Source organism: Heterodontus francisci, chromosome 29 (genome assembly GCF_036365525.1).
Source record: "Heterodontus francisci isolate sHetFra1 chromosome 29, sHetFra1.hap1, whole genome shotgun sequence".
Lineage (NCBI taxonomy): Eukaryota > Metazoa > Chordata > Chondrichthyes > Heterodontiformes > Heterodontidae > Heterodontus > Heterodontus francisci.
The window spans coordinates 18,763,124-18,783,377 of record NC_090399.1 but is presented as its reverse complement, the minus strand read 5'-3'; the positions used below and the strand labels follow the sequence as shown (position 1 = coordinate 18,783,377).

The 20,254-nt window shown below is 44.1% G+C and overlaps 1 protein-coding gene across 1 annotated transcript; it reads left to right on the top strand.

The window, feature by feature from the left end:
* Window positions 1-7,015: 7,015 nt before the first annotated feature.
* Window positions 7,016-17,306, top strand: LOC137345705 (probable G-protein coupled receptor 139). Its single transcript, XM_068008968.1, has 2 exons — window positions 7,016-7,091; window positions 16,360-17,306. Exons 1-2 carry the CDS (start codon window positions 7,016-7,018, stop codon window positions 17,304-17,306), a joined length of 1,023 nt encoding a protein of 340 aa, XP_067865069.1.
* The last annotated feature ends 2,948 nt before the right edge of the window (window positions 17,307-20,254 follow it).

Genomic DNA, 20,254 nt, shown 5'->3' with positions numbered 1-20,254 from the left:
CCCGGAGTTTCACTGCCTGCAGTTCCCATTCTCTGTGCTTTAAAATGAGATCCTGCAGCTCAAGGCCCAGCTGGACTTTGGCTGCAATCTGCTCTTCACCACCCGAACCACAATTGAGTGAAGGTTTGTTGTCTGATGCAACTGAAATAAGATGCGTGCAGTACAGTTATGTTGCGGATCTCAAACAGGTTTATTGCAGCTTAACTATTATATACAGTACAGAGCAAACTATTTACAGAACTTTACTCTGGGTGTGACAGTTGCGGAGTGACTCTGGCTTCGAGTCACATGTTTATTTCCTGGGACTTAGCTGATTCGCACACTACTTTCTTAAAGGACATCACTGTGTGTGAAATATGAAAGGCACAATTCAGCATAGCGGTGCCACATCAGAACACTTTCCAATCCTGAGTGGCATGAAACAGGGCTGTGTTCACACACCTACACTGTTTGGGATCTTCTTCTCCCTGCTTCTCGCACATGCAGAGAGTCATCAACAGGATTGCGGCTGCCTGCAACGAATTTCGCCTAACCATCAGCCTCAAGAAAATGAACATCATGGGATAGCATGTCTGAAATGCTCCATCCATCATTATCGCCGACCACGATTTGAAAGTGGTTCAAGAGTTCACCTACCTAGGCTCAACTATCACCAGTAACCTGTCTCTCGATGCAGAAATCAACAAGCGCACGGGAAAGGCGTCCGCTGCTATGTCCAGACTGGCCAAGAGGGTGTGGGAAAATGGCGCACTGACATGGAACACAAAAGTCGGAGTGTGTGTTTCAAGCCTGTGTCCTCAGTACCTTGCTCTGCGACAGAGAGGCATGGGCAACGTATGTCAGCCAAGAGCAATGTCTCAACTCATTCCATCTTCGCTGCCTCCGGAGAATCCTTGACATAAGGTGGCAGGACTGTATCTCCAATGCAGAAGTTCTTGAGGCGGCCAACATCCCCAGCATACACACCCTACTGAGCCAGGGCCACCTGAGATGGCTTGGCCATGTGTGCCGCATGGAAGATGGCAGGATCCCCAAGGACGCATTGTACAGCAAGGTCGTCACTGGTATCAGACCCACCGGCCGTCCATGTCTCTGCTTTAAAGACATCTGCAAACACGACATGAAGTCCTGTGACATTGATCACAAGTCGTGGGAGTCAGTTGCCAGTGATCGCCAGAGATGGTGGATCGCTATAATGACGGGGCTAAAGAATGGCGAGTCGAACAGTCTTAGCAGTTGGCAGGAAAAAAACAGAACCGCAAGGAGGGAACCAGCTGTGTCACAGCCCCGACAACCAATTTCATCTGCAGCGCCTGTGGAAGAGTCTGTCACTCTAGAATTGGCCTTTATAGCCACTCCAGGCGCTGCACCACAAACCTCTGACCACCTCCAGGCGCTTACCTATTGTCTCTCGAGACAAGAAGGCCAAAGAAAAAGAAAAAATGAAAAAAAGCTCGTAGAGGCAATCAGACAACAAAGGACATCACTGAAACAACATGAGATCCAGAGATGGGACTGGTGGAGTTTGAAAGAACAATCTGATTGCAAGGGGTATACAGCTTCTAATTTTCATTATTTAATTGTTAATTAATCTGATCAGAATTGTCCAGTCTTTAGAGTTTTCCAATTCAATCTCAGAAATAAATATATTCAATCACAACACAGACTGAACTCAATGCTGTAATCTATTTGTTCATTAAAAGACATTGAACGATGTGGCAACCTCAACATCCCCATGGAAATCCCACAAGGTATAAATTGCAGGCTCTGGGAATGTAATGCCTCAGAGTTTACTACAGAGAGACTGCCTGCAGCACAAAGGGAAGAATCACGTCACACAGAAATGCATTTTCCAATTGACGGTATCTTGAAAATATATTACCCATTCCTCGCTGTCATTGGTGTTAATGGTAAGTGACAATGAACATTGAAGACTTGTAAATCGGTGTTTGAGTTGGTCTCTGTTTTTATTCTGTGACTGATAACGTTACATTACTGATTTGGTGGTGACTGTTACACAGACACACTATCAGTAATGTCATTTCCTTTAGTCAAATATACTGATTTATCTCCACAGTTTTATTTCATTGTCTCAGTTGATAATAATATTCTGTTTGTAACTGACAGGCTGCCTGAATTAACAAGTTGCTGCATTTTGTGTAATTTCATGTAATGTGCAATCACACCTTCAGGGAAAGCAGCTCTCTGAGTGAAGGTATTAGTTGGAGAATCAGCCAGTATAAAATCAAACAGAGTGTGGTCACCAACCGGAGTGGAACACCTGATCCCAGTGATCATGTATGACTAGGAGTATCTGTCACCGTAGAATTATTCTGTGTGTTGGTCACTAACTGGAGTGGAACGCCTGACCTCAATGGCCATGTATTACTGAGATTATTTGTCACTGTAGAATTGTACTGAATGTGGGTCACTAACTGGAGTGATTCCAGTGACCACGTATTACTGACAGTATCTGTCACTGTAATTTTGCACTGAGAACAATTGTCCAATCCGCTTCTAGTGTTAAATAATTGTTTACCTGACAGTTAACCAGCAGGACAGCATGGTTACAACATTCAAATCCTTTGTATAATGACTTATTCTTACTTTGAATGTAGTTACTGTAAATGCTTCAGTTGTTTTAGTGTTGATTCATCACCTTCCCTAAAACAAGTCTGAGAATTTCTGGGTCACGAGTGCTGAATTTTATTATGTTATTATTACATCGGATGAATATTGGGCTGTGTTTATTGAATTGTCCACTTCTGTAACTTATTAAGGTTTGATGGATCAGTTCTTACTAATGATGCAGAGCCTTGACAAATAAAAGCTGTATGAACATCTGCCTTTAGCTCAGTGAGGTATGTCCCCATGACGAAAGACATGCGTAACTGAGGAACATACATGTCAGGATTTCAGAATACAGAGAACTGACTGAGGGCAGTAAGTAATATTAGTAAACTGTAAATGATGAAATAAATAGCATAATTCTCTCAGTTCTGATGTCATCCTGGTTAAAGTAATTGCACCTTCTCCAGTGCATCGATATCATTCTCGTTATATGGACAGTAAAACTGTACACAGTGCACAAAGTGTTGTGTAATTAAGATTCTATATTAGTTTAATATCAGCTCTTTGCTTTTTCAATTTCATTCCTCTAGAAATGCAATCCAGTGTTTTGTTTCCATTTTCATGGCCATGTTAAGCTGTGTTGCTACTTTAAATGATTTGTGAATCTGTCCCCCTGAACCACTTTTCTCCTCGACCCCATTAAGATACGTATTTTCCAAGAATTTTTTGGGAAGCTTATTCTTCCGACCAAAATTCAGCACCTCACACTTAGCTACATTGAAATTAATTGACATTTAAATTTCTCTTGCGCTATTTTATTACTTATTATCAATAATACCATCAGGTATTTTGCTATATTCTTCCTTCGTATTAAGTGTATTCACAATTTAGATTTGCCTGCAAATTTTGAAACTGAGCTTTTGTGTCCCAAGTCCATATTGTTTATGTAAATGGTGGATGACAATGTTCCCAACGCTGATCCTTGTGGAAAACTGCTTCCCACATTCTGACCTTCTGAATAAACACCTTTAATCCCTACCCCCTGTTTTCTGGTTTTGCAGCCAGCTTGCTGTCCATTCCACTGCTTGTCCCCGAACTCCATTCGCTCCAAAATTATTCATGAGTCTGCTGCGTGGTATCTTATTAAAGACCTTTAGAAAATCAAAGCATATTACATCTACTGTAGCAGTCTTATCCACTCTTTCTGATATTATTCAAAGAATTCGATAAGTTTGGTCAAGTATGACCTTCCTTTTGGAATATGTGTTGACTACTCTTTACTATATGATGTGTTTCTAGATGTTGTTTGTTGCATATTTGAATAGGGAGTCCATTATCTTTCCCAGATTTCTCAGAGCAGCCATGATCTTGTTGAATGGCAGAGCAGGCTCGAGGGGCCAATTGGCCGACTGCCGCTCCTAATTTGCATGATCATATGCTCTACCACTAACATGCTGCTGACTGGTCTATCAATCTTTGGACTTGTTACATCTTCTCTTTTAGATACAAGAATTACATTAGCTGTCTGTCAGTCCTCTGGCACTATTCCCTATTCCGATGATTGTTAATGAACCGTGACATAAGATGTTTCTTTAAAAAAACTAAAAAGTCTGTGCATTTAAGACTGAGAAAAAAAGGACCTTCTGGGAACACTGAATGTTGACTTGGTATTTGAAGTGCAGGCTGTAAAATCTGTATCCAAGCAACCAGAAAGATTATGATTGTCTTGTGACTTGGTTATTGTTGAAAGTTTTAGCTTTCAGGTATGCAGTAAGAAATAGACCAGGGTGCAGCTTGTAGGAAGCTGTGACTGTGATTTGATAGTAGAGCCGAAAAAAGACCTACTCTCTCTGCAACAGAAGCTTTTCCTCTCTTCTCAAGAAATGCTGCATTTGAGATGTGGCTTGACCAGCTTGAAGAGAGAAAAATAAATCTAGGAAAGGAAGAGTTGCTATACTCTGTAGAGGAACACTGCTTTGGAGAAAGGAAACCTTGTGTTTTAAGTGTGGCAGATTGTTGTTGCCTCCAGTCTCAAGAATCCCTGCCTCAAGAGTGAGTCCTGTATTCTTTTGTGTTTTTGGAATATCCTGAAATCTCAAGAAATTTCTACTGTTAGACTGCTACTTTAAAATTTAAGTAGACCTGTTCCTAAACCTTTTTGCTAAAAGATCTTTGTGACGCCTGCTGCAGGTGAATTGCCTTGAATGCCTATGCATTACAGACTTTATCAAGTTCACTTGGAGAGACATGAGTGGCATCTGAATATTCGACTCGAGGACACCTCAATGATCCAGAAATGTCCTACCAGATATTACCCAGTTATTTTATTTTTCCCAAGAAAGAGTTCTACTTTAAAACATGATTTTAAAACTGTTTCACCATTGACGTTTGAATGTATGTGCGTGCATGAGGGTGAGGAAGAATAAAAGGTTATAAAATCTTTTTATACTTAGAGATTGATCTCATTCTCATTTCCAACTTGGTTTGTTAATAAGTAGTTAATTTTGCTGTTATTTAAAGAGACCTGGTTTGGAGTGCTTTATTCTGGGGATAAATAATATGTTTAATTTGGCTTATTTCTGGTAGGTGGAAAACTTTACGAATATGCAGCATCTTGTTCAGCATGATGCTGCAGCAGGCAACAGAAGACCTTAAGGAAGGAGTTTTATAAACGCTTCCAGACTGAGGGAGGCCTTTTCAACCTCAAGCATCTTGAGGCCCACACAAAGACACAAGATAAACTTATCTGTGATGACTTTTCACTGATGACTGTGCTCTCCTGGACCACAGTCAGTCAGACCTGCAACGTCGCTAATACTTTTTCAGGACGAATGCCGAGTCTTTCACCACCACATTAACACTCCCTTTGCCTTTGTCCCACATCCTCCTTGTCAGTAAATCTCTCATGCCCTCTGCCTAATCACACACTTTCCCTTTTGTCGCCTCCCCACAACCCCCACACAACCCCGCTTCACTTGCTCAAAAACTTTTACTCTGATCTTTGCCACCTCTTATGAAAGGTCACTGACCTGAACTTCTAACTCTGCTTCTCTCTCCACAGATGCTGCCGGACCTGCTGAGTATTTCCAGCATTGTCTGTTTTTATTTCAGATTTCCAGCATCCACAGTATTTTGCTTTTATCCTGATCCTGATTCTGGAACAGGGAGCCTGGTGTATATTATAGGTGTGTAGCCCTCGGGTGTAAACATTGGGATATTCCACACTCAAACGGTATTGCTATGGGAGCCAAATGGGTCCTCGCTCGGCTGGTTTGATAAGGATACGTGGACCATTCATTGTTCCTATCTCAGTCAGGTCCTTTCCTTCACATATATTTTTTCAATACATTCAGGAGTGTGCTGGTGTTCTCTCATTCCGCCCTTAATGGGAAATTCATCAACATTGCTTCTAATTTGCACCCTTCCCTTATTATCACATGGTCAGTCTCTGACTGTTCCTTCCCTTCCTCGACATCTCTACCTCCATTTCAGGCGATTGGCTGCCCACCAAAATCTACTAAAATCCCACTGAATCCCACAGCTACCTTGATTATACTTCCTCCCATCCCGCTTCCTGGACTCTGTTGCATTCTCCCAGCTTCTCCACCTCTATTCCATCTGTTCTGATGATGCTACCTTCCACACCAGTGCTTCTGATATGTCTTCATTATTCCTCAGCTGAGGATTCCCCTCTACTGTGGTGAACAGAGCCCTCGACCGTTTCCATCCCATTTCCCACGTTACTGCCTTCCCTCTTCCCTTCCTTGGCAGAACCATGATAAGTTTCCCCTTGTCCTCACTGTCCAACCCACCAGACTCCACCGTTAGTGCATCATCCTCCAACATGCCTGCCACATCCAGCTAAAGTCCACCAACAACCTAAATTCATCTCTCCTCGCACCACCCCCACGCACCCTCTCCGATCCCAGCTCATTGGAAAACGCTGCTCCATTCCTCAAGTACACCCAAAATTTGCTCCCTTTCCTAGAGCACATTTCCATGCAAGCGGATGAGATGCAACGCCTGCCCTTTCATCGCCTCCCTTCCCACTTTCCAAGTCCCCAAATACGCCTTCCAGAGGCAACAATGATTTGCTTGTACTTCTTGCAAATTAGTAACAGTATACACTGCTCACGATGGAGTCGCCTGGACACTGGGAGAGAGGGAAACACAGATTGGGTGATTGCTTTGCAGGACTCCTCCTTTCAGTCTGCAACCGTCACCCTGAGCTTCGAGTTGCTTGTCACTTTAATTCCAAATCCCACGAACACCCGGACCTCTCTCTCCTCGACCTCCTACACTCTTCCACTGAAGTGCAATGAAGACCAATGCTATATTTTTCAATTAGACATGGTATTGTCTGTCGGACTCAACCTGTGATTAAAAAATTGAGATTATGACCATTGTTCACCGTTGCCCAGATGATCTCTGATGGTAATGGAGGATGACTACACTAAAGTCACTGGGAGTGGCCGGGGTGTGGGCTTGTGCTTGGGCTGGGGATCCCTTATTGGTCCACAGTAGGCAGGCTGGTCCAAACTGTTACTTTTTCAGGCCACTGGAACCCACTCCGCTTTGCCAGCTTTCCATACTACCCTCTCCCTCTGTTATTCAGCTGTCACCATTTACACCTCCTCTGGACCCATCCTCCGTATCTTTAATTGTCCAACTCGCCTTGCACCATTGCAATATTATCCCTTTTATCATTGAATGATTCCTGCACTCCACCCTTCCTCCTCCTGCGATACCCCACTTTTCACTGGCTCTATCGTTAGTTTAAGACTGTTGATCTCTGGCAGACTGTGACTAGTGGAGTACAGCAGGAATCAATGCTAGGACTCCAGCTATTCACAATATATATTACTGATATAGATGAGGGAATTAAATGTGATATATCCAAGTTTGCAGACGACACAAAGCTGGGTGGGAGTGTGAGCTGTGAGGAGGATGCAAAGAAGCTGCAGTGTGATTTGGACAGGTTGAGTGAGTGGGCAAATACATGGCAGATGCAGTTTAATGTGGATAAATATGAAGTTATCCACTTTGGTGGCAGAAACAGAAAGGCAGGTGATTATCTAACCAAAAAAAAGGACTCTGTGGTGTGCAGATAAGTTAAGGCTTTTTCTATTTATTTTTTTTTCGTGTGATTGGTGAAAACTTTTCGTTCCTTTTTCGTTTATCTAAGTTAAGACTAAGTTAAGCTTAAGATTGAAAATGGCAGGAGATCTCAGATCCATGTTATGTTCCTCTTGCTCAATGTGGGAGCTCAGGGACACAGCTGATGTCCCTGACTTCTTCACGTGCAGGAAGTGTGTCCAGCTGCAGCTCTTGTTCGACCGCATGATGGCTCTGGAGCTGTGGATGGACTCACTTTGGAGCATCCGCGATGCTGAGGAGGTCGTGGATAGCATGTTTAGCGAATTGGTCACACCGCAGATCCAGGATTGCTGAGGGTGAAAGGGAATGGGTGACCAAAAGGCAGAGAAAGAGCAGGAAGGCAGCGCAGGTGTCCCCTGCTATCATCTCCCTCCAAAACAGGTATACCGTTTTGGATACTGTTGAGGGAGATGGCTCACCAGGGAAAGGCAGCAGTAGCCTTGTTCATGGCACCGTGGCTGGCTCTGCTGTTCGGAAGGGCGGGAAAAAGAGTGGAAGGGTTATAGTCATCGGGGATTCGATTGTAAGGGGAGTAGATAGGCGGTTCTGTGGTCGAAAACGAGACTCCCGAATGGTATGTTGCCTCCCAGGTGCACGGGTCAGGGATGTTTCCGATCGGCTGCAGAACATTCTGAAAGGGGAGGGTGAACAGCCAGTTGTTGTTGTGCACATAGGCACCAATGATATAGGTAAAAAACGCGATGAGGTTCTCCAAGCAGAATTTGGGGAGTTAGGAGCCAAGTTAAAAAGTAGGACCTCAGAGGTAGTAATCTCAGGATTGCTACCAGTGCCACGTGATAGTCAGAGTAGAAATGAAAGAATAGTCAGGATGAATGCGTGGCTTGAGAGATGGTGCAGGAGGGAGGGGTTCAGATTTTTGGGACATTGGGACCGATTCTGGGGGAGGTGGGACTATTACAAATTGGACGGTCTACACCTGGGCCGGACTGGAACCAATGTCCTTGGGGGTGCTTTTGCTAACGCTGTTGGGGAGGGTTTCAACTAATGTGACAGGGGGATGGGAACCAAATGAGGTCAGTGGACAGTAAGGAGGTAGTAACAAAAGCCTGTAAGGAACTAGATAATGAAGTCAGCGTGACTAAGGGAAAGAGTAGACAGGGAGCAGATGATGAACGCAAAGGGACTGGTGGTCTGAGGTGCATTTGTTTTAATGCAAGAAGTGCAGTAGGTAAGGCAGATGAACTTAGGGCCTGGATTAGTACCTGGGAGTATGATGTTATTGCTATTACTGAGACTTGGTTGAGGGAAGGGCATGATTGGCAACTAAATATCCCAGGATATCGATGCTTCCGGCGGGATAGAGAGGGAGGTAAAAGGGGTGGAGGAGTTGCAGTACTGGTCAAAGAGGATATCACAGCTGTGCTGAAGGAGGGCACTATGGAGGACTCAAGCAGTGAGGCAATATGGGCAGAACTCAGAAATAGGAAGGGTGCGGTAACAATGTTGGGGCTGTACTACAGGCCTCCCAACAGCGAGCGTGAGATAGACGTACAAATATGTAAAGAGATTATGGAAAGATGTGGGAGCAACAGGGTGGTGGTGATAGGAGATTTAAATTTTCCCAACATTGACTGCGATTCACTTAGTGTTAGAGGTCCAGATGGAGCAGAATTTGTAAGGAGCATCCAGGAGGGTTTTCTAGAGCAGTATGTAAATAGTCCATCTCGGGAAGGGGCCATACTGGACCTGGTGTTGGGGAATGAGCCTGGCCAGGTGGTTGACGTTTCTATAGGGGACTACTTTGGGAATAGTGATCACAATTCCATAAGTTTTAGAATACTCATGGACAAAGACGAGAGTGGTCCCAAAGGAAGAGTGCTAAATTGGGGGAAGGCCAACTTTACCAAAATTCGGCAGGAGCTGGGGAATGTAGATTGGGAGCAGCTGTTTGAAGGGAAATCCACATTTGATATGTGGGAGGCTTTTAAAGAGAGGTTGATTAGCGTGCAGGAGAGACATGTTCCTGTGAAAATGAGGGATAGAAATGGCAAGATTAGGGAACTATGGATGACAGGTGAAATTGTGAGACTAGCTAAGAGGAAAAAGGAAGCATACATAAGGTCTAGGAGGCTGAAGAAAGACGAAGCTTTGAAAGAATATCGGGATTGTAGGCACAATCTGAAACGAGGAATTAAGAGGGCTAAAAGGGGTCATGAAATATCTTTAGCAAACAGGGTTAAGGAAAATCCCAAAGCCTTTTATTCATATATAAGGAGCAAGAGGGTAACTGGAGAAAGGATTGGCCCACTCAAGGACAAAGGAGGAAAGTTATGCATGGAGTCAGAGAAAATGGGTGAGATTCTAAACGAGTACTTTGCATCGGTATTCACCGAGGAGAGGGACATGACGGATGTTCAGGTTAGGGACAGATGTTTGATTACTCTAGGTCAAGTCGGCATAAGGAGATAGGAAGTGTTGGGTATTCTAAAAGGCATTAAGGTGGACAAGTCCCCAGGTCCGGATGGGATCTATCCCAGGTTACTGAGGGAAGCGAGAGAGGAAATAGCTGGGGCTTTAACAGATATCTTTGCAGCATCCTTAAGCATGGGTGAGGTCCCGGAGGACTGGAGAATTGCTAATGTTGTCCCCTTGTTTAAGAAGGGTAGCAGGGCAAATCCAGGTAATTATAGACCGGTGAGCCTGACGTCAGTGGTAGGGAAGCTGCTGGAGAAGATACTGAGGGATAGGATCTATTCCCATTTGGAAGAAAATGGGCTTATCAGTGATAGGCAACATGGTTTTGTGCAGGGAAGGTCATGTCTTACCAACTTAATAGAATTCTTTGAGGAAGTGACAAAGTTGATTGATGAGGGAAGGGCTGTAGATGTCATATACATGGACTTCAGTAAGGCGTTTGATAAGGTTCCCCATGGTAGGCTGATGGAGAAAGTAAAGTTGCATGGGGTCCAGGGTGTACTAGCTAGATGGATAAAGAACTGGTTGGGCAACAGGAGACAGAGAGTAGCAGTGGAAGGGAGTTTCTCAAAATGGAGACGTGTGACCAGTGGTGTTCCACAGGGATCCGTGCTGGGACCACTGTTGTTTGTGATTTACATAAATGATTTGGAGGAAAATATAGGTGGTCTGATTAGCAAGTTTTCAGATGACACTAAGATTGATGGAGTAGCAGATAGTGAAGGGGACTGTCAGAGAATACAGCAGAATATAGATAGATTGGAGAGTTGGGCAGAGAAATGGCAGATGGAGTTCAATCAGGGCAAATGCAAGGTGATGCATTTTGGAAGATCCAATTCAAGAGTGAATTATACAGTAAATGGAAAAGCCCTGGGGAAAATTGATGTACAGAGAGATTTGAGTGTTCAGGTCCATTGTTCACAGAAGGTGGCAACGCAGGTCAATAGAGTGGTCAAGAAGGCATACGGCATGCTTTCCTTCATCGGACGGGGTATTGAGTACAAGAGTTGGCAGGTCATGTTACAGTTGTATAAGACTTTGTTTCAGCCACATTTGGAATACTGCGTGCAGTTCTGGTCGCCACATTACCAAAAGGATGTAGATGCTTTGGAGAGGGTGCAGAGGAGGTTCACCAGGATGTTGCCTGGTATGGAGGGCGCTAGCTATGAAGAGAGGTTGAGTAGATTAGGATTATTTTCATTAGAAAGACGGAGGTTGAGGGGGGACCTGATTGAGGTGTACAAAATCATGAGAGGTATAGACAGGGTGGATAGCAAGAAGTTTTTTCCCAGAGTGGGGGATTCAATTACTAGGGGTCACGAGTTCAAAGTGAGAGGGGAAAAGTTTAGGGGGGATATGCATGGAAAGTTCTTTACACAGAGGGTGGTGGGTGCCTGGAACGCATTGCCAGTGGAGGTGGCAGATGCGGGCACGATAGCGTCTTTTAAGATGTATCTAGACAGATACATGAATGGGCAGGAAGCAAAGAGCTACAGACCCTTAGAAAATAGGCGACATGTTTAGATAGAGGATCTGGATCAGCGCAGGCTTGGAGGGCCGAAGGGCCTGTTCCTGTGCTGTAATTTTCTTTGTTCTTTGTTCTTTGTATCTGAATGATGATATATTGGGAAAGGGGAGGTGCAGCGAGACCTGGGTGTCCTTGTGCACCAGTCACTGAAAGCTATCATGCAGGTGCATCAGGCAGTTAAGAAGGCAAATGGTATGTTGGCCTTCATAGCGAGAGGATTCGAGTACAGGAGCAAGGACGTCTTGCTGCAATTATACAAGGCCTTGGTGAGACGACATCTGGAGTATTGTGAGCAGTTATGGTCTGCTTATCTGAGGAAGATGTTCTTGCTAAGGATGGAGTACAGTGAAGGTTCACCAGACTGATTCCTGGGATGGCAGATCTGACGTATGAAGACAGAATGGGTCGATTAGGCTTGTATTCACTGGAGTTTAGAAGAATGAGAGGGGATCGCATAGAAACCTAGAAAATTCTAACTGGACTGGAAAGACTAGATGCAGGAAGGATGTTCCCAATGGCGGGGGAGTCCAGGACCAGGGGTCACAGTCTAAGGATAAGGGGTAAGCCATCTAGGACTGAGATGAGGAGAGATTTCTTCACCCAGTGAGTGTTGAACCTGTGCAATTTCCTACCAGGGAAAGCAGTTGAGGCCAAATCATTAAATATATTCAAGAAAGAGTTATATATAGTTCTTAGGGTTAATGGGATCAAGGGATGCAGGGCAAAGGGGGAACAGGTTACAGGGTTTGGATGATCATATTGAATGGTGGAGCAGGCTCAAAGGGCCGAATGCCCTCCTCCTGCTCCTATATTTCTATGTTTCTATGTTTCTGAAGCCTATTGGCCTGAAATGTTAACTCCATTTCTCGACCCACAGATGCTGCCTGATCTGCAGAATGTTTTCAACATTCTCCTATTTTTATCAGATATGTAGTAGTTGTACTATATTGATTTTGCTCCAATTCGTAAGCCTGGATATTAGCAGGATTAAATGACATAGGTGGGGAACATAAGAACATAAGTAATAGGAGCAGGAGTAGGCCCCTCAAGCCTGCCCTGTCATTCAATAAGATCATGGCTGATCTCTCCCAGGCCTCAATTCCCATTTCATGCCTGCTCTGCATAACCCTCGAATACCCGAGATTTCAAAAATCTATCTCGCTCCTCCTTAAATACGTTTAGTGATTTAGCCCCCACAACTCTCTGAGGTAGAGAGTTCCAGAGATTCACCACCCTCTGAGAGAAGAAATTCCTCTGCGTCACAGTTTAAATGTGTGACCCCTTATTCTGTAACAATGTCCCCTAGTTCGAGATTCCCCTACCAGTGGAAACATATTCTCAACTTCTAATCACGTCTCATTCTTCGAAACTCCAATGAATAAAGACCTGAACTGTTTGGCTGCTCTTGATAAGACAACACCTTCATTCCAGGAATCAGCCTAGTGAACCTTTTCTGAACTGCCTCCAATGCCAGTATATCCTTCCTTAAATACGGGGACCAAAACTGCATGCATTACTCCAGGTGTGGCCTCACCAACACATTGTGCTGTTTTTAAAAGACTTCCCTATCTTTAAACTCGAACTCCCGAGCAATAAAAGCCAAAATTCCATTTGCCTTCCTAATTAATTGCTGCACCTGCTTGCTAACTTTTTGCGTTTCATGTGTAAGAACACCCAGATCCCTCTGTACTGCAGTATTTTTCAGTCTTTCTCCATCTAAATAATAATTTGCCGTATATTTTTCCTGTCAAAGTGGATGACCCCGCACTTTCCCACATTGAACTCCATCTGCCAAGTTTTTTCCCATTCACTTAACCTATTTATATCCCTTTGAATATTCTTTGTGTCCTTTGTATCATCAGCAAATTTGGATACAATACACTCTTTTCCTTCCTCCAAATCATTAATATAGATAGTAAATAGTCGAGACGCTTGGACCAATCCCTGTGGCAACCCACAAGTTATGGCTTTCCACCTGAAAAAAAGCCACATTAATCCAGACTCTCTGGCCTCCGTGTGTAAATCCTCAATTCATGCCCACGCATTACCACCAATACCCTGAGCTCTTATTTTGTCCCCACCGAGTCTGTGCCGACCATCAACCACCCATTTATACTAATCCTACACTAATTCCAAATTCCTACCACGTCCCTACATTTCCCTACCACCTTCCTATGCAAGGGGCAATTTATAATGGCCAATTAATCTATCAACCAGCAAGTCTTCGGCATGTGGGAGGAGACCGGAGCATCCGGAGAAAACCCACGCAGAACTTACAAATTCCACACAGGCAGTACCCAGAATTGAACCCGGGTCGCTGGAGCTGTGAGGTTGCGGTGCTAACTACTGCGCCACTGTGCCGCCCAAATCATGGACTGTAGCATTTTCCCAATGACAGATGTTAAGCTAACTGGTCTATAGTTTCCTGCTCTCTGCCTCCTTGTTTTCTTGAATAGGGGTGTAACATTAGCAGTTTTCCAATCCGCTGGTACCCTACCGGAATCCAGTGTGATTTGGTATATCAACCAATGCCTCCACTATCTCTGCAGCTACTTCTTTTAAAACCCTTGGATTCAGGCCATCAGGTCCTGGCGACTTGTCTGCCCTTACTCCCATGAGTTTGTTCAGCACCTTGTCCCTCGTGATAGAGGTTGTTACAAGTCCCTCCGTTTCATTTACACCTTGCTCATCTATTATTGTTGGGATGTTTATACTGTCCTCCACTGTGAAGGCTGATACAAAATATTAGTTTAAATTATCTGTCATTTCCTTGTTCCCTTTTATTAATTCTACAGTCTCACCATCGAAGGGTCCCCCACTTACTTTAGCTACTCTCTTCCTTTTTATAAACCCGTAGAAGCTCTTAATGCTTGTTGTTATATTTCTTGCCAGTTTAATCTCATAATCAATTTTCTCCTTCTTTATTGGATTTCTAGTCATCTGCTGCTGGTTCCTAAAATAAAATCGCAATCCTCTGGCCTAACAATAGTTTCCGCCAATTTGCATGCCTCTGTTTTTGATTTTTTAAATTCATTCACGGGATGTGGGCATCACTGGCGAGGCCAGCATTTATTGCCCATCCCTAATTGCCCTTGAGAAGGTGGTGGTGAACTGCCTTCTTGAACCGCTGCAGTCCATTTGAGAATCTCCTTAACTTCCTTTGTTATCCACGGGTGGTTCATCATTCTCATCGAATCCTTCCTTCTGACTGGAATAAATGCAGAGTGTTATGAAATATCTGCTTAAAAGTCTGCTCATCTGCTGACTTCCCCTGTTGTCTATTTTCCCAGCCTGCTTGAGACAATTCTTTCTTCATACCTCTGTAATTGCCCTTGTTTAAGTTGAAGACACTGATTTGAGACCCGGGTTGCTCACCCACAAACTGAATTTGAAATTCTGTCATGTTATGACTGCTCCCCCCTCGAGGATACTTAACTCTGAGATCTCCTGTTAATCCAACCTCATTACACATTACCAAATCTAAAATAGCCTGTTCCCTGGTAGGTTCTGCAACGTCTTGTTCTAAGAAACAATCCCTGATGCACTCTACACATTCGTCTTCCATGCTACCCCTGCCAATTTGATTTGTCCCGTCGACATTTAGATTAAAATAACCCATGATAATTGTCGTGCCCCTCTTGCGTGCCTCCAGTGGCGTTTCAGAGTTTTAACTCCACAGCCTGGCTCTTCAATTCTTTACAAGTTCTTCGCCCTGATTGACAGGTATGGCTTCAGCAGGGCCATGAGGACTCTGGAACAGGCCTCAGGACCAGGGCGGTCTGAACCTGACACAGGGAATCAGTTGGAGTGTGTACAAACGCCAATTCTTGATGAGGAGAGAGTGGTGACATCTCTATCCTGGAGCGTGTCTGATCAGGAACTCTGGAAGGGATCTCATCTCCTGGTGTAATGCCCGATTCCAGGGGATGGAGGGGATGTGGGGAGTGCCCAATGTAAGGCAGGATTGGAGGATCTGATTCCCGGGCTTTCGAGCCCAGGAGAGGGTCTGATCCCAGTAGAGGGAGTCCAAGCCCAGGAGAGGGTCTATTCCTAGGAGGGTGATCTGATCCCAGGAGCTGTGTCTGATCCTTGGTAAGGTGGCCTGAGATCCCAGGGTGGCGGGGGGCCGATCGTAAAGGAAGGGAAGGGCCAGGTCCTAGAGGGGGGGATGATGCCAGTCATCACTGTCCAAAGGACTGTCACTGACCTCATCTCCTCTGGAGATCTTCCCTCTACAGCTTCCAACCTCATAGTCTCTTTCCACAGATGCTGCCAGACCTGCTGAGTGGTTCCAGCATTTCTTGTTTTTATTTCAGATTTCCAGCATCCACAGTATTTTGCTTTTATCAATACCAGGTGTCTTTGTATCTGGTGTGGGATATAACTGGGAAATCCGGCCGTGCAGAGTTAAACCTGGAAATCAGATTAATTCAGAGACTTTCAGCCTCATTCAAATATTTAAATTAGCTACCTGCCTCTTGGGAGCGGCTGTCTGTCTGTCCCCTGTTCCAACTCTGTTAAACCTGGAAGTGGGCGGGTCAGTGGTCGGTTGGGTCCAGGGTTCAGATTTTAAAATTTTAACCTCTGATTAGCCCTGAACCCACCTGTTTTTGTGCTAGAATCTTTCACTTACTTTCTGGGTTCCGACGCCGAGAATGCTTGATCAGTAATTTCCAGTCTCTTTTTCCTTCTCTCTCTTCCAGTTAATTTACTGGCGATTGTGATCCTGTCCCGGGGAAAGTGCGGCCTCTCCACCTGCACCACTCACTACCTGGTGGCCATGGCAACGGCGGATCTACTGGTCATTATCACTGAGGTCATACTGTACAGGATCATTTATTATTATTTCCCGGGATCTTTTCTGCGGGTCACCCCTGTGTGTAGTGTTATCATTGTCCTGTGTCGTGCAGCCGCAGACTGTTCTGTCTGGTTCACTGTCACTTTCTCCTTTGATCGATTTGTGGCCATTTGTTGCCAGAAGCTGAAAACAAAATATTGTACCGGGAAAACTGCCACTGTTGTTCTAGCAACAACCTTCATTCTGCTCTGTTTAAGAAATATCCCCACGTACTTTGTATATGAACCTGGATCGATAATCAACAACTTACCATGGGGCTGTTATATAAAGCCAAGCTATTTTACTGAGCCCGGATGGGTTGGATATGACTGGTTTGATAAAGTTTTAACCCCATTGTCCCCATTCGTTTTAATTCTGTTGCTCAACGCTCTGACAGTCAGACACATTTTAGTGGCCAGTCGAGTCCGTAAGGGACTGAGGGGTCAGAGGAAGGGAGAGAATCACAGTGACCCAGAGATGGAGAGCAGAAGGAAGTCTGTGATTTTGCTCTTCACCATATCCGGCAGCTTCTTACTTCTGTGGTTGGTAAATGTACTGGAATTCTTATATTATAACATTGCAGGAAGGGATCCCGGGGCTTACAACAATTCTGAATATATATTTCAACAAGTTGGAATTATGCTGTTGAATTTAAGTTGCTGCACAAACACATTTATTTATGGGGCGACGCAGTGCAAGTTCAGAGAGCAGGTCAAGAGTGCGGTGAAATATCCAGTTACATTAATCATTCAATTAATAAAGAAACACAACAACTGATGGCGGCCCAGTGTTTCCAGTCCATGGCTGTAATATTTATCCCCAACGGGCAAGAGGTAACCGACAGCTGGATGACCCGAAATACACTGGTGGGGCCTGGGATGGATCACACACACCAAAGAGCCACAGGGCAGTAGGCAAGAGGTTACCCACAGCTGGATGACTCGAAATACACTGACAGGGGGTGTTGGAGGTCATACAAGCCAAAGAGTGGCGGAGAAGAAGGCAAGATGTGATTTTTAGAGTAGCGAACAGTAAACAGGCATGAGGATAATCAGAGTGCCCCCTGAAGGACAGGAGGAACAGCATGCAGTGTCTCCATTCCACCACCACTCATTCCATTCTCAGCTCCTCACATCTGCTCAGAAAACCAAACTTATTCTCACAGAAAAAAAATGCTGCAGATGCTGTAAATCCGCTCATGTGAATCGATTGTTTTTTGGAAACACTTTATTGAGTCCATCTCTCTTCAATTCCTCTCACCCATCACTGCCATCTCTCTGTCTCTGTCTCCGACAGAGATGGAGGTGTTGGTGGGTGGGATTTTTCATCTGGATGAGTCCAGCATTGAGCCTTGGGAGGGGAGACGGGACCCAGCTGAGGGAGAGGGGCAGAAATGCTAACAGCCCGGCACCTCAGCTTGTGCCTGCTCGGATGGAAGGGGCCGAGTCCCTTTCTAGTTGCCATGTTACTGATGTTGGTAACGGTTCTCTCTCCATGTTCGAATCTCTCCAATCAGCTTTCCACTCCTGCCACAGTACCAAAAGACATTAAGGTCATGAAAAGTGTGTTATAATGTCCTCACAACAACTTAGGGATGGGCATTTAAGAGTAGTGTGCAACTGGAGTCAAATTAGGCTAGTCCTATCACTTTTTTACATTGTTCGACCATCTTGCTTTTTTATGACATACAGAAAAGTTTCATTCACCTTTCGTCTATTTTACTCAAATTCTTAGACTTATGTTAATTAGTTGTTACTTTCTGTAGGACTTACAATGACCTCTTCCATGACAGAGAATCAGCCGACAAGAACATCAGGTGTGATCTTTCTCTCCCCAATCCATTCTTTAGAGCAAATGTTCTCAGTCGGGTACCCTGGACCGGGCTGGTTTCACAAGAAGACTTCATGGAGCCACCAAAAAAGGCTTAGAGAACTAAAGCTGCTGCTTCGTATCAATGATCAGAATAATGCTACCACCCCAGTCTCGCCTTCAGAAACTGCAGCTACAAGATCTCACACTGAACACAGTATCACTCACTGTTTTATTGACATTATCTCTTGAGACATTCTGCAGCTGTAAGCAACCATTGTTCAACTTTTAGTTACATCTCCCCAACAGAGAGGGCAATGGAAAGGCAGCATAACAGTTTTCAAATGCTTATTTATCACAAAACACTTGCTCATCCAGTTCAATACACTTCAGCTATTTCAATGCATTACACTCCCTCCCCAATTAACAAAACAAATTACACAGTAAATTGTAAAATGGTATGGGAACATAATATCCCGAAATACAATAACAATATCCCTGCAATGTAACAGGTTGGGTTACATGCCTTTCGTTACTCTTATCACAACTAAAAGCAATATTTCCAGAGTAATTTACATGATAAAATGTTTTTTTAAACAAGAGTATGTCTTTAACACAAATATCATCATCTAACAAAAAGCAATGAAAAGAACGACTTACTTCTTCTTTCATCCTACATACTTTCAATTAACCTATCTGGCTTCTTTCTCTTGCTGTCGGAATATCTTTTTCCATTTCTATTAGCTTGATTCTGCCCTCCCCCCATCTCAGACTGTTGACTCTGAACTTTGACTTTGACTGCAAACTCCACTTAATGTTTGGGACTGTGAAATTGATTGATTCGTCTTAATTAAAGACCCTGACTCACTTTTCTCTACCTGTGTAATCTGTGATACTGGCAAACTTTCGGGTTCTTTGTGACCTTCACTTTCATTCTCAGTTCCTCTTAGTACTGTTGGTACTTGGACGATAGGAAGTTTCTCATGCTCCTCCTTTGTCACATGTCCTCGTTGAAGCAAATAATCTAAATAACACTTGCGGCATCTCTGTCCAATCCTCAATAGATATGTGAATGTACCTAGTCTTTTTACAACAACTCCAAACACATACTTCTCCTTATCACGTCTGTGGTTTTTCAGCTTGATCTCATGACCTGCACTGAACTCTTTAAGTTTCATGCCTTAAGCAAACTTAACCTTGTCCTCAGAGCATGTTTACACACCAACTTGCAAGGTGAGCACCAGTTATAGACTGTGGGATTATTCTGTAAGGAAACAAAACATTGTCAAAACTGTGTTGCTGAGAAACATAGATATTACGGTCTAGCATAACACTGAGTAAATACATCTTCACAATTTGTGCACTTCTTTCTGCAGCACCGTTCCATCCTGGATTCATATGGTACTCTTAGAGTGTGTTTGCCTCCATTCCTACTCAGAAATATTTCAAACACATCTGATGTCAACTGTGGACTATTACCGGACACCAACATTTCTGCAACCCATAAATTGCAAGCCAAGTTCTCAAAACCTCTATACATGTGCACTTGAGGTATTGGGTGTTGACAGGGAATGGGGGAGGGATTTTCCAGCCAATGTCCCAAATGGATTAATCCAGACAGAAACCTGTGTGTGTGTGTCTTTCTCCCTCCCCCAAAGCCCCATTAACGAATGGAAAAGCTGCTGTAATTTAAAACCTGGAGGGGCCAGTTTGAATAATGGCCATTTAACACAAATTGCAATAAATGTCACGCACTATTCACCTCCAGTGTACAGAAAGTTCAGAAAATGACTGAAAATGGCTCCCTGCAGGTGCCCTCTAATTCTGGCAGAGAGAGTTTGCTCTTCTATTAAAGTGTCATTTGTTTCCCTTTGCCTCCTGAGTGTTTCATTCCTCTGCTCTCCTGGGGGATTCAG

Bases quoted from the DNA above. Each gene is read 5' to 3' on its own strand.
- LOC137345705 (XM_068008968.1), top strand. From the start codon at position 7,016: ATGACTACACTAAAGTCACTGGGAGTGGCCGGGGTGTGGGCTTGTGCT. The intron at 7,092-16,359 runs GTAGGCAGGCTG...ATGCTTGATCAG, and splicing joins GGATCCCTTATTGGTCCACA to TAATTTCCAGTCTCTTTTTC.